General features: G+C 37.1%; 1 protein-coding gene across 1 annotated transcript in view; it reads left to right on the forward strand.

The window, feature by feature from the left end:
• The window catches only part of MNAT1 (MNAT1 component of CDK activating kinase), a 193,736-nt gene that overhangs the window by 90,502 nt on the left and 88,524 nt on the right, over positions 1-14,710 (forward strand). The window contains exon 5 of the mRNA XM_049770473.1: positions 7,572-7,712. Within this exon, the coding sequence (XP_049626430.1) occupies positions 7,572-7,712 (141 nt within the window). The remainder of the gene's footprint in view (positions 1-7,571; positions 7,713-14,710) is intronic.

Consider the following 14,710-nt stretch of genomic DNA (forward strand, 5'->3'; position numbering starts at 1 on the left):
GTGGGTGATATGTGGGGGACACACCAGTGTGTGTGGAATAGCAAGCTGGCCTTCAATTCCAGCTGGTGACAGAATGCATACTTCGGAGCTGGCAGGAAACTGTGTTGGATTGATGAGGGGTTGACAAGGACACACAGCAGTCAGCTTGATCTACTGCTGGGACCTCCTTACTGTTTATGCTTTGGGAAGTCTCCAGGGTGCTTTTTTGTCTATAGGATCAGTATTTACATGGTGGCAGTCGATGTGGACTGTGGCCAGAGGTTGCTTATCTCCTTCTCTGAAAGCGCTCTTGGTTTCTGGTCTGTAGCACCCAGTACCGCTCAGGGCTTACTCCTGGCTTTGCACTCAGGGATCTTTCCTGGTGGGCTCGGGACCAGATCGGGTACGAGGTGTCAAACCTAGGTTGGCCATGTCAGAATCTCAGCTGGGGTAAGCCATCTGCAAGTAGTCCGAGGGACGTGTGTATGTGTGTGTGTGTGTGTGTGTGTCCACCTGCAAGTAGTCCGAGGGACGTTGTGTGTGTGTGTGTGGTCTGGGGTCGGCCACCTGCAAGTACTGTTGTACTGTCTTTTCGAGGGACTGGTATGTGTGTGTAGGCCACCTGCAAGTAGTCCGGAAGACTGGAGTGTGTGTGTGTGTGTGTGTGTGTGTGTGTGTGTGTGTGTGTATGTGTGTGTAGGCCACCTGCAAGTAGTCCGGAAGACTGGAGTGTGTGTGTGTGTGTGTGTGTGTGTGTGTGTGTGTGTATGTGTGTGTAGGCCACCTGCAAGTAGTCCGGAAGACTGGAGTGTGTGTGTGTGTGTGTGTGTGTGTGTGTGTGTGTGTGTGAGAGAGATCCGGGTGAGGGACTGGTGTGTGTGTATGGGATGGTGGTGGTGGTGTTAGGAAGCACTCTTGGTAATTGTCTCTTAGCCCTGAACTAGCTCAGCTATTTGTCAAGGGTGGGTGGAGATGTCACAAATTTGCCCTCAGGAAATGTTATTGGGGAACCAAGATTCAAAGTTCTATGCTGTGTTCCCTTGAATTGCTGTTACCAAAGTTTGAGAGATGGCTGAGATAGAGTCTGACAGTAGCTTTGACATTTCTTTTATCCTGAAATTTCTTTCCTCCCAGACCAGTGTTGCAAGTATGGGATTGTAGGACTGTGCTGCTGGCTGTTGGTGCATCTTCTTCTCTCCTCTCCCCCTATACTTTCCACTCCCCTCCTTTCTCCCGCGCTTCTATTTTCTCTTTTTCCTTTCCCCTCCATTCCCTTCAGTGTTCTCTTCCCTTCCCTCTCCTCCTTCTCTTTCCCTTCCAGTACTGGAAATGAACTTGCCATTCAGTGTATGCCAGGTTTGAGCTCCAGTCTCTTGAGCTATCTTCCCAGCTCTTAGTTATAGTTTGTCTCTTAAGAAGAAACCTGATATTTTGTTGACATTTTTCTTAGAAGTTCAAGCCTAGTCCTTTATGTATTCTCAAGTATCTAGTCATCGTTGACTTGGTAGAGATTTCTATTGGGGGTGTTGGACCCATAGTCTCTGTACTCAGGGCTCTGTGATCAGTAGGGCTTATAAGCAGTGCTGGAGATTGAACCCAGGTGCTTGCATGCAAGGAAAATAGCTTCCTTGTTGTACTATTTTTCTGGCCTGTTTCTAGCATTTAAGTAATTTGAGCAAGAGTATTTGCCTCTCTTTAGCTGGTGCCCAAGTATTTGGACTGCTCTGTTGTGGCAAGAATTCCAGAATTGGAATCATCGGAATTGATCTCAAGTCAGCATCCATTTCCAGATATATAAGAGTTTATTCCTGGAGCCAGTGTTATCATAGACTGCTCATATCTTGATTCACATTTCAGCAGACATTCTATCCTTTGTATTGGTGGTAGGAAATGAAACAAAACCCTTTGTTAAATAGTTCTCTCATTCTTTCTCTGTCTCTGTTCGATTTTTGGACCAAACTCTGCTCAGAGCTTGCTTCTGCTTCGTCCTCAGATTTCACTCCTGGCAGTGCTGGGAATTGAACCAGAGCCTGCTGCAAGCAAGGCAAGCACCTTACCCCTTTTACTAGTTCCCTGGTTCCTTTTTTATGACCTTGCCAAAAGCCCTATCTGAGAGTAATTACAGTAGCTGTTCTAGCATCCAATTTAGAATATAGGCACTTCAGGTCTTTATTACTTATGGGCACATTAAGGTAATACTTCAGCCGTTCATTGATGTTCTGAATATTACAGTAAAGAGATATGTTCTTTATATATCTAGGATTAATACCTGATACGAGTTCTTTTTTTTTTTTTTTTTTAAGAAATATGATGTTTTATATAACAGATGGTGCAATCCTTTTTTCTACGGTGCATCAGTACCATGGTTATTGCAACCCTGTTGATGGCAATATCCTTATAGATGAATGAACCAAAGGATCTTCTTAATGAAATTTTCATGCTTAAAGACAAGACTATACTAATTTGTTTAACAAAAAGGGAAAAACAGTAAAACCATCGTGAAACGCCTCCTGCAAAATCCCTTAAAAATGCTGCTACTTTTGAAACTACTGTGTACCATACAGAATAAAAGGAATTATAAGTTTCCTGGAGTTGGAACTACCACATCCTGGATTTGAATTTATTTTGTGGCTACACCCACAGTGCTCAGGGGCCACTCTTGGCTCTGTTGCCTTCCAGAGCCATACTTGGCAGTTCTTAGGAACTATATGCAGTGCTGGGATTTGAGTTAGAGTTGCAGTTAGGCTCTTAGTACAGCCCAGGCAAGTGCCTTAAACTTTGTTTTATCTCCAACTTCTGCTTTATTTTGAAATTAATGTTCCGCTGGATGAACAGCAAAAGTTAAAGAATTGGAATATTCCAGCTATGTAGTCTTTACATACAATGTGAACATGAATTTGGTGTGCTTCTAGAATTTGTACTGAAGATGGTTTGGTTGAGAAACTGTCAGATTACTTTTGTCATTATGTTAGCTTTTAGGTACAAGGGCTAAAGATTGACTCAGGAAATCAAGATGGAAGTTGGTTGAATTTCTTCTAGAAATCTTGGTCATGATGATAGAATTACTGTAGAATATGGTAAAGAAATAAGACTTCCAGAACAATAGGACCAGAACCATAGGATAGTGGGTAGGGCGTTTGTCTTGCTTGCTTCTGACCCAGGTTCGATCTGGGCACCCCATGTAGCCCTTTAAGCATCGCTGAGTGACCCTTGAGCACAGAACCTGGAGTAGGGCTGAACAATGTTGAGTGTGGCCTGAATACCCACCAAAAGACAAAGAAACACAACTTTGTTCCTGGATTAAAAGATACTCTTCCAATTTTCCTCCCCTTTTACGAAAAGGCAGCTTCACTGCTTCACTTTACTCCTTGGAATCAGTGAGAAACTAGAAACTAATTTTGTGTCCTTCATCTTTGAAACCTGGCATATCAGCCTTCACTCTTCTGCCAAAATGGACCACACAATTTGTATAGAGAATTGCAAGGAAATAATGAAGAACAGCTAATAAATGTGGCCTTCCATATTTCTTAGAAAACTTTTCTTTGAAAAAGATACTAATACTGATAGTCTTAGTGTGACAGCATTCATTGGATGATGATATATTTTATATATTATAGATAACATTAATTATATTATATATTTTATTATTATATATTCATATTATATATGATATTGTTATATATAACATTAATTTTATTCCTCTGCCTTAAAAATGTATAAATAGATAACATAGCTTTTATTTTATTCTTTTTCTTAATTTATTTTTGTTTTGGGGTCACACCAGCGGTGCTCTGTGTTCTAGAATCCTTCATTCCTGGTATCTGATACAAGTACCTTCCTTGGCCCTTCAGCTTCTCTTTAGAAGAACAGTGACTTTATAAACTATTTCACTTTATTAACTATTTTCCTGCCATAAAACACTTAAAGGAATTTATACTGCATACTTATTCCACTTATATCCAGAAGTATTTCTTTAGAAAGGTGTCTCATTTCTGGCAGCATCAGTGTGCTATATAAAGTGGTCTTCTTGGGGCTGGAGCATTGGTGCAGCGGTAGGGCGTTGCCTTGCACACAGCTGGCCTAGGATGGACCACTGTTCAATCCTCCGGCATCCCATACGCTCCCCAAGCCAGGAGCAATTTCTGAATGCAGAGCCAGGAGTAAACCTCTGAGTGTCTCCGGGTGTGGCCCAAAAATCAGAAAACTGGTCTTCTTGTTCAGTAGATAGTCCCAAGTATGTGCATCAGAAAATATATACAGAACTAATATTGTTATATAGCTTGTTTAATCAGCTTTATTTAATGCTATAGTTAAAGGTTGTACCTTTTGAGTTAATTCTTTCTTTCATTCTTAGTTCCAGGACAGGAAATACTACTGAGATTTACAATGAAATAATTATCTAATTTTGAAGATTTTAAAATAGAAAATTATAATGATCAGAAAAATGTAATGATAAATAATGGAACAAAACAAAATAATTTTATTTCATATAGAGTGATTATTTGGACCACCTTTACGTATAGTAATGGTAAATATTTTGATAAGCTGTAACTGCTTTTGGTTGGTAACTATCCTTTATAATTGGTGGTTCTGAGTATAATTGTCAGTGATATTTTTTAGATAGTTGAGGTTGACATCAACATCGAAACATGGTTTCAGGGGTTGGAGTGATATCACAAGGGTTAAGGCTCTTGTGTTATGTGGACCTTGGTTTTTATCTTGGCATCACATATAGTCCTTTGTGCATTGCCAGGAATTTTCCCTGAGCACCACTGTGTGTTGTTAGAGTATGAAGTCAAGTCAGGGTTCCTTGCACACAAAACTTGCACTCTGGCCCCTGTGTTATCTTCCCAGTTCTGTTTTTCAAAGTTGATTCCTACTCTAATTTTAAAAATTATTATTATTATTTTGTAGTCGTTCCTGGTTATTCTTAGAATTTACTCCTGGCTCTTTACTTAGGAATCACTCTCTAATATTATTATTATACGTTATTATTAGGACGCTAAACTTAATTTTGCATATTTGAGTTTAAAGTATAAACTTTATAAGTATAAACTTATGCTTTCAGCATAAGAATTTTTATAGTCTGTGGAGTTTAATGTGTAAATTAAAAATATAATAGATTTTGGGGGGCCATCCAGAGCCATAGCACAGCAGGTAGGGCGTTTGCCTTGCATGCAGCCAATCCATGTTTGATCCTTAGAATCCCATAGAGTTCCCTGAGCCTGCAGGAGTAATTTGAGTGCAGAGCCAATCATATGGGATTGCCAGGATTGAACCCAGGTAGACTTATACTTATGCAAGACAAGCGCCCTTCCTGTTGTACTTTCTTTCAGGCCTCTGATTTTATTATCTTTACCCTATGTAGGCCTTCATCATTGATCTGAGTTAATTATTCTAATTAATCTTCACATTGATCTGAGTTAATTATTCTAGTTAATCTCTTAGTCTTCAATATTGAAGCCTGTCATTACCTTGATTTACATCTTAGTATCTTTGGAGTTTCTGCCTCTGTTCAGCATCTGTTTTGCTCTCCAGTGGGGTAAATAAAGGGTCTTGAAAGTTTTAACTTTTCTGCTTATATTAGTTATTAGGCTCATTGTTTTCTATCTGTGACCTTCCAGTCAATTAGGCTGCTTTCCCAACCCTCATTCTCAGCTCTCAATGTTTTGGGGGTGTGGTGGTGGTGGTGGTGGTGGTGGTGGTGGTGGTGGTGGTGGTGGTGGTGGTGGTTGCATACCTAGATCTGGCTCTGACATTCCTCCTGACTCTGGGCTTGGAAGTCACTCCCCAGGGTGCTCAAGGGACTGTGTGGTTTGAGGTCTTGAACCTGGGCCAGGCCTCTTGAAGCACAACCTGTGCTCAGCTCGTGGAGCTATGTATGTCTGGCCCTTTAATATCTCTCTCGTTTTTGGGCTACATCGGCGCGCTCAGGGGTTAGTCCTGGCTCTTAGCTCAGAAATAGCTCCTGGCAGACACAGAGGACCACATGGGATGCTGGGATTCGAACCAACCACCTTAGGTCCTGGGTTGCTGCTTGCAAGGCAAATGCCGCTGTGCTATCTCTCCGGCCCCTTTAATCTCTCCTTTAACACTTACTGTACTTCAACTAATCTTTCTAGAAGCCGTTCGAGATCTCTTTTCTGCTGGGTACCTATGTTAGGTTAGCATCCGTGGCATTATAGAATTAAATTAAACACAAATTGTAATAGAAATTAAATAGAATTTGTAAAGTTATATATAGGGATACTAAGATTTAGCATCTAATAAGATTTAGCACCTAATTTAATCAAAGAATATAAAGGGGCAGAACTGAAACTAAGAGGTTTCACCTTGAGTTGATTGAGATGTTGGTATGAACTCAGTAGACCTAGGAGTCTTGATGCTAAACCTAATTTTGCATATGTATTTGAGTTTAAAGTATAAGTAAAACATCTTTCAGCATAAGAATTTTTGTAGCCTGTGGAGTTTAATGTATTTGGTTTGTTTTCATTTTCGGGTCATACCTGGTGCTGTTCAGAGGTTAGGGTTAGGGAGAAGGGACATTATGTGGGATGCCAGGCATTGAATCCAGGTTGGCCATGTTCAAGACAATATAAGACCCTGCCATTTGGAATTGTAACATCAAAAATTATTATTTTACTTTGGAAAAATAAGCTCAATACTATAATAGCTTTTCATGGCCTTCTCTGTGTTAAGTGTTCAATAACCAGTACTTAAATTTTGTGAACTTATTTAATTAAAATTTCACTTATTTATTTTTCACTCTCAATACAGTTAATGATATGGACATTAGACATTAGGACATTATTCTTTTTTTTTTTCCCCTTGGGTCACACCTGGCAGTGCTCAGGGGTTACTCCTGGCTCTATGCTCAGAAATTGCTCCTGGCAGACTCGGGGGACCATATGGGATGCCTGGATTCGAACCACTATCCTTCCACGTACAAGGCAAACACCCTACCTCCATGCCATCTCTTCAGCCCCAGGGTATTATTCTGAAACCATACCCATCACCATTGTTCCCATATCCCTCCCATCACTCTCACTCACCCCAACTCAATTGTGTGTGCCAGTTCTCCTGAAAGTTACCAGTATTTAAAATGGATTATATATATCAGTGGTTCTATATATAGATTATTGTTTTCGTTTCACTTTCTTATTAAAGTTTCCTGTATGGAATCATTGAAATTATCAAATTATAAAAACGTAAACTCATTAAGTGCAATATCTAGAGTTCGTTCAGTGCTAGCTTACTTTCTCCTTAATAGTAACACGTTCACATGAAATATATGACTTTGAATTCTTTAAAGTAGAATTGCTATGTTATTAAACATACGTAACTAGTGGGTTTTGTGTTTAAATAAAGAAGGAAGTATTGAGCTAAAGAGATAATATGTGGATAGGGTGCTTGGCTTGCATGTGACCAACCTAGCTTCACTCCCTGGCACCATATACAATCTCCTGAGCCCACCAGGAGTAAGTTCTACCATCACTCTGGGTGGCCAAAAAAAAAAATAGTATCAGAGATTGTATATAGAATAGGATTGACTTTGAACACCAAATTTATATAACTGTTTATGTCATGTGTAGACTGTAGAACAGGAAGAACTGAATGAAGCTTTGGAGGCAGAACGACAGGAATATGAGCAAAGAAGAATTAATATACGGAAAGAAGAACAACTCCAACAGATTCTAAAAAGGAAGAATAAACAGGCGTTTTTAGATGAATTGGTATGTATAACTGCTAACTCTGATTTAAAAAATTGTCATTTTATGGGGCCCGATCATTAGCACAGCAGGAAGGGTGTTTACCTTCCACGAAGCTGACTTGGGACAGACCTGGTTCGATCCCTGGTATCCCATATGGTTCCTGAGCCTGCCAAGAGTAATTTCTGGGTGCAGAGCCAGGAATAACCCTTGAGGACCACCAGGTGTGGCCCAAAAACAAAAACAAAAGAATGTCATTAGTTTTAATGGTTAGTGGTATTGCTTCAGTATTTGTGCTAGTGTGTTTGACTTCTCTTCCTTTATTTATTTTATTAATTTTTTGCAAGGTCATACCGAAATTGTTTAAGAACTATGAAATGTTAGGGATTAGAACTTGGACTCCCACATATACAACAGTGCTCTGGGCCTTTGAATTATCTTTATGGCTTCTTACTTATTAAGGCTTTAAACAAGAAATATTTATTATCAGATACAATTTTTGTGATGCAGGAATCAAAGAGGGGCATTTTCAAGTGATTCTGGCTTACAGTAAAGGTATTGGCAAAGGTCATGGTCCTTTAAGAATTTAATTAAGAATTAATGCTGCTAAGAAATAGTATGTAATACAACTGGGGATTTGAGGGACAAATTAATTGTATTGTACATGGGTTCAATTTTGTTTTTCTTAATTTTCTTTGGTTGAAAGATCAAGGCTGGGATATCATCGATGGGACTAAAAAAACAGAAAAAAAATTAAGAAGATAAAAATTTTATAGACTACCATTGCAGATCATCATGCACTGAAATTAAAATTTAATTACAAACAGACACAAAGCACTTTAACACTTAGAATTTAAACAACTCACTACCAAACAGACACAACCAAAAGGAAATCCAAAGATTCATGGCAACGAATGAGAATGAAGACATGAATTACCAGAATTTACTGTAAAAGCAATAGTGATAAAAGCAAAAGTGATATTGGGAGGAAAATTTACTGCTTTGCAAGCATTCATCAGGACAGAATAAAGAGTCTACATGAGGGCCTGGAGAGATAGCACAGCAGCATTTGCCTTGCAAGCAGCTGATCCAGGACCAAAGGTGGTTGGTTCGAATTCCGGTGTCCTATATGGTCCCCTGTGCCTGCCAGGAGCTATTTCTGAACAGACAGCCAGGAGTAACCCCTGAGCACTGCCGGGTGTGGCCCAAAAACCAAAATAAATAAAAGAGTCTACATGAATAACTTAGTAACACAGCTTAAAAAGTTAGAAAATGATAAACAAAATGAACTAAAAATAGGGAGACAGAAGGAAATTGAAACTTGGTGAAGAATTTAATGAACTAAAAATCCTCTGAAAATTCCAAAAGAATCAATTAAGCAAGTGTTGGTCTTTAAAAAAATTAACAAAATGTATAGCAAGACTTGCATAGAAAAAGAGAACATTAATCAACCAAAATAGAAATAAAAAAAGGAAAATAATATAGATACTACAGAAATTCAAAGAATAATCAGAAATTACTTTGAGAAACTCTATGCCTGAAAATAAGAAAACATGGAAGGAATGGAAAAATTATTGGACTCTTATACCCTCCCAAGGTTGGTCCAAGATGATCTGGCATATTTAAACAGACTATCACTACTGAGGAAATTAAAATAATAATAATCAAAATTCTTCCAATAAAAAGAAATCCAGGCCCAGATGGATTCATTAATTAATTCTTTCAAACCTTTCAAGAGACCTAATGTCAATCTTATGGGGTTCTTCAAGGAAACTGAAGAAACAGAAACTCTTCCAAATAGTTTTTACAAAGCTAACATCACTGTGATACCAGAAGCAAACATGCCATAAGAAGCAGAGAACACACACACACACACACACACACACACACACACACACACACACACACCCTATAAACTAATATTCTTAATTAACACAGATGCAAAGATCCTCAACAAAATCCTAGCAAATACAATATAATGGTTCATCAAAAAGTTTATACACCATGAGCAAGTAGGAGTTATCCCAGGGATGCAAGGATAGTTTAACTTATACAAGTCAATCAATGTAATACATCATATCAGCAAAAGGTAAAATAAAACCATACGATTATATCAAGTGATAAAGAGAAAGCATTTGACAAGGTCCAACACCAATTCATGATAAAAACTCTCAACAAAATTGGAATGGAAAGAACTTTTCTCAATATAGTGAGAAAATATATATACCACAAACCAATGGAAAACATTATTCTCAATGGAGATAAACTAAAAATCTTTCCTCTAAAATCTGGTGCAAGATCAAGCTGTCCCCTTTCACCACTCATATTCAACATAGTGCTGGAAGTTCTTATCATATTAATTAGGCAAGGAAAAAATATCAAGGGAATCCAGATAGGAAAGGAAGAAGTCAAGCTTTCACTGTTCACAGATGCCATGCTACTATATTTAGAAAACTCTGAAGACTCATCAAAAGGCTTCTATAAACAATTCATATAATAAAGTGGCAGAATATATGCAGAAATCAATGACCTTCTTATGGACAAATAATGATAGGGAAGAAATAGTTATTAAAAAGGCAATAATATTCACATTAGTGTCACCAAAACTCAAATAGCTTGAGTTAAATTTAACTAAAGAGGTGAAAGATCTATACAAAGAAAACTACAAAACACTGTTTCAAGAAATAAAAGAGGACACAAGAAAATGGAAACACATACCTTGTAAATAGATTTGGAAGATTAACATCATTAAAATGGCAATGTTCCCCAAAGCATTGTATAGATTTAATGCAATTTCTCTAAGAACACCACTGACAATCATCAAAGAAGTGGGAAAAAAAAAAAAGAATTAATGTGGAGGGGCCAGAGAGATAACATGGATGTAAGGTGATTGCCTTTCATGTAGAAGGTCATTGGTTCAAATCCCGGTGTCCCATATGATTCCCCGAGCCTACCAGGGGTAATTTCTGAGCACAGAACCAGGAATAATTCTTGAGTGCTGCCGGGTATGGCCCAAAATAAAAAACAACAACAAAATTGAAGTAACATATTTTACAACATTCTATATTTTTTAGGGGTAGATAATCAGAGCTCTTCAAAGTATGTGTTACTACACCATACCCACTAGCAAAGTGCCAGCATCCCTCTATCACAGGCTATTTTTTAGTCATAGGGTTTGTTTTTATTTAGGTATGTCTATTCCTTTGCTTTATTTCTTTATACGCCACACTGGATCATCCACTATTTATCTTTCTCATTCTGACTTATTTCACTTAGTCTGACTTCATTTAAAAAATAACTTGTTAATACCAATTATATTTCCAGGTGAGAAAGTAATATTATAAATGACATAAGCCAATGTACTTTTTTTTTTTTTTTGATCTTGGGTTATACCCAGTGATGCTCAGGGTAACTCCTGGCTCTGCACTAGGAATGACTCCTGGCATTGCTTAGGGTATGACCAGATGGAATCCTAGAGATGGATTCTGGGTCGGCCGCATGCAAGGCAAGCACTGTACCCACCGTATGACCTGTCTAGTTCTGTGAGCCAGTAGAATAGGTTAATAGGCTGGTTATATGTTTCTAAGTTTGTTAACTACATCACATTGTTTCCAGAGCATTTTTTCTCCTCATTAATACTAATGTTTTCATTTTCAGTGTTTTGGCCCCATGTGAAGTTTGTAATGATTTAATTATTCTGTGAAACTTTATTTTATGTCTTTATGTCAAAAAGAATATATATTTTTATAGATGATTTGTAAACTATTAATGTTTTTCAGCAATTAGCTTCTCAAATATCCAATAAATTCGATAAAGAAAGTGATAATTGTCAAGGTTTGAATTGTGTGTCATGGATTTGGAAATATATTATTTGCTGTGTATAAGAGTAATATTAATGACATTACATCTAGAAGAACCATCCTCTTCTCTAGAAAGTATTGTTTGCATTCTTGCTTTTCTGTCAATACAATTTAATTCTTTTTTTTTTTTGTTTGTTTGTTTTTGGTTTTGGTCTTTGGGCCACACTGGTGGCACTCAGGTTACTCCTGGCTCTGCACTCAGAAATTACTCCTGGCAGGCTTGGGGCACCATATGGGATGTCCGGGATTGAATCTGGGTCTGCCCCGTACAAGGCAAATGCCCTACCTACTGAGCTATGGCTCTGACCCCAACACAATTGATTTCTATGATGCATCAATACAATCTAACTCTTTGGTATTGCCGATAAACCGTTATTCTTTGATTGGGTCGATGTGTCATTTTGTTTTTCTTTGTGTGGTTGGCATGAGAGCCATGGCTGAACTCAGAGTCTCACAGAATGACAAAGTTACTCTATGGCTGATCTATGTATCTATCTGGTCTTAATGTATTTTTTTTCCCCACAAAAGGACTTGAGTCAGTGATTAAGAAATAAATAAGAAAAAGAAAGATTACTTAAAACAGAAGTAGAAAGGAAAGGAAAGGAAGTTTATGGATATTGGTGAAGTGGAAGCAGAAATTGTTGATCCTAAAAGCAAGCATTTGGAAGAGTGTGGTAGTTTTTCTTAACAACTTAAATTAATTTTTTGGGGGGATCACACCCGGCAGCGCTCAGGGGTTCCTCCTGGCTCTACGCTCAGAAATCGCTCCTGGCAGGCTCAGGGACCATATGGGATGCCGGGATTTCAACCACTGTCCTTCTGTATGCAAGGCAAACACCCTACCTCCATGCTATCTCTCGGGCCTCAATCTAAATTAATTTTTGCAGGGAGTGACAGATAGGACTTCAACAGTTGAAATTCCCTCAGAGTTTTATACAGAGAGAAACAAACCTTTTGCTAATGCTTTTTTCCCCCCCCTCTATAGAGTTAATCCCGAATTCAAATGAAAACATACTGTTAAGAATATTTGGGTTTCTAGATTTTAATTTGAGGTTAGCTAGCTTTTCACAGCAGTTCTTTAATTTTTTTTCGTTAAAAGTACTAAATTTTGCTGCCTTGTTGAGATCCTTGTTAATTTGGTGGAGCATTAAGCAAGATGTGAAACACCAATGGTACACATTATTTATAATCTGGAATTAATAGTTTTGTGTGCACCCGCCCTGCACCTCTTCCACTTCCTGTTTTCTTCACCTGCAAGTCATTACTGCACATACTTTCTTCGCTGTTTAGATCATGTAACACAGTGGTTAAATAATCCTTCGCAATTTACTGTATGCATTAGAACAATTAATTCAATAGATTGGTTTAGAATACCACTGAAGTTTGAATTTCTGGTTTCTATTAAAAGTTTATTTGTAAAGGTTTTTATAACTTTAATTCTGACTTTTTTTGGTTAAAATGTTGACATATATTTATCTTTTACTGACTAATTATGAGATTTTAATTCTAAAATTCTTATTTTAAAAATTCTTAATTCTAAAAATTCTTATTAAATAAAATAAGGTTTACTTACATTCATATCTTAGATTTTATAAAAAATTTATCACCAACTCTAAAAGTCTATCTAGACTCCTAAATATCAGAATTTTTTTTTCTGTATCTAATTAGGCAGCAAATGCTACTTACTAGAAGATTTTGTTTCTTGCTTTTAGTTTAGTTCTTGTGTTAAAAACCACTTTCTAAAGTGTTAAAAAAAAGTTGTATGTTACCATGTACGATGTCAGTATCTTTTACAGTCTACTGTTTATGACAGAATTGTAATCCATTGGCTGTCATGTTTATCATTAAGCATTTGTTAATATATCTGTTTAAAATGTCCATTTACCTAATCCTAACTGGAAATTTAAGTTTTTGAAAAAGCTTGGATAAAAATTTTTAAACAGGTTCTGCCTTATTAAATCTTTTTATATTCCTGTTTGAAATTTTCTTCAGCTCATGTCTTAAATTTTGTATGGGATAATATTATTCTCAAACACGGTAGCCAATTTTTACTAGAAATGTTGTTTGCCAGATGGCTTACTTAAAGTCAGTTAAAATAATCTTTAAAAAATGGTCATTATAAAGACTTTAATGAGTATTACGGGCAGTCTTATTAAAATTTCTTTAAATATTAAACAGTACCTTCAGGCGGTTAATGCAGGTTTGGGAAAGCTAAGAAGAATAAAATAACTTGAAAGACCAAATCTGCATTTTATGTTTTCCCAAGAGTATGTGAGCTGTCCATAGTTTATATTGTACTACAGATTATTTTTGGTTTTATGACTCCTATTTAATTTTGATTTAACATTCATAAAGATTTTCTAGTCACTAGAGTTTTGAATAATAATAATATGAAATCTGTGCAGCTTTAAAGTAACTTTAGATTCAAGATTTCAGAATCAAGATAGTTTAATATTCTTAGAATGCTTATTTCTATTAAATTTTACTGTTTTACTAAGGATCTTAATATTTATAAGATGTTTTGAATCTTAATATTCAAATAAAACTAGGATTGAAAAGGTCAAAGTATTGATTAGTAACTTGTTGAAGTGAATACATTCATTGTTTTGTATTCATATAAGGATATCTATATTCTGGGGCTGGAGCAATAGTGCAGTGATAGGGTGTTTGCCTGGCATGCGGCTGACCCAGGAGGGACCTGGGTTCGGTCTCCGGCATCCCATATGGTCTCCCAAAGCCAGGAGTAGTTTCTAAGCGAATAGCCAGGATCCATTCCTGAGCGTCACTAGGGGTGGCCCAAAACCACACACACAAATATCTATATTCTATAATAAGTAGGAACTATGGAATGATACTTGAATTTATTTAGGGTATAATTTGACAACAGTGGAAATTTATTTTTATTTTTGTTAGTTTCTCTACATGAAGAGATAATAATAGCTTTTAAAAGGCATTGTGTACTGTAGTCCATTTGAAATGCCTTTCCATCTTGTGTTTTAGTATAAACATTTTTATGAAAAGCCCGAAGATCTATAGGATTTCACAGTGATATTGCTGTCATTGCATTACTAATGCTTTATTGTAGAATGAGAAAAGTATTCAAATATAGTCTCTTCGTTTATTACATTGTTTTACTCTAAAGCCAGGTCACAGGATTTTGCT

Source organism: Suncus etruscus, chromosome 3 (assembly GCF_024139225.1).
Source record: "Suncus etruscus isolate mSunEtr1 chromosome 3, mSunEtr1.pri.cur, whole genome shotgun sequence".
Lineage (NCBI taxonomy): Eukaryota > Metazoa > Chordata > Mammalia > Eulipotyphla > Soricidae > Suncus > Suncus etruscus.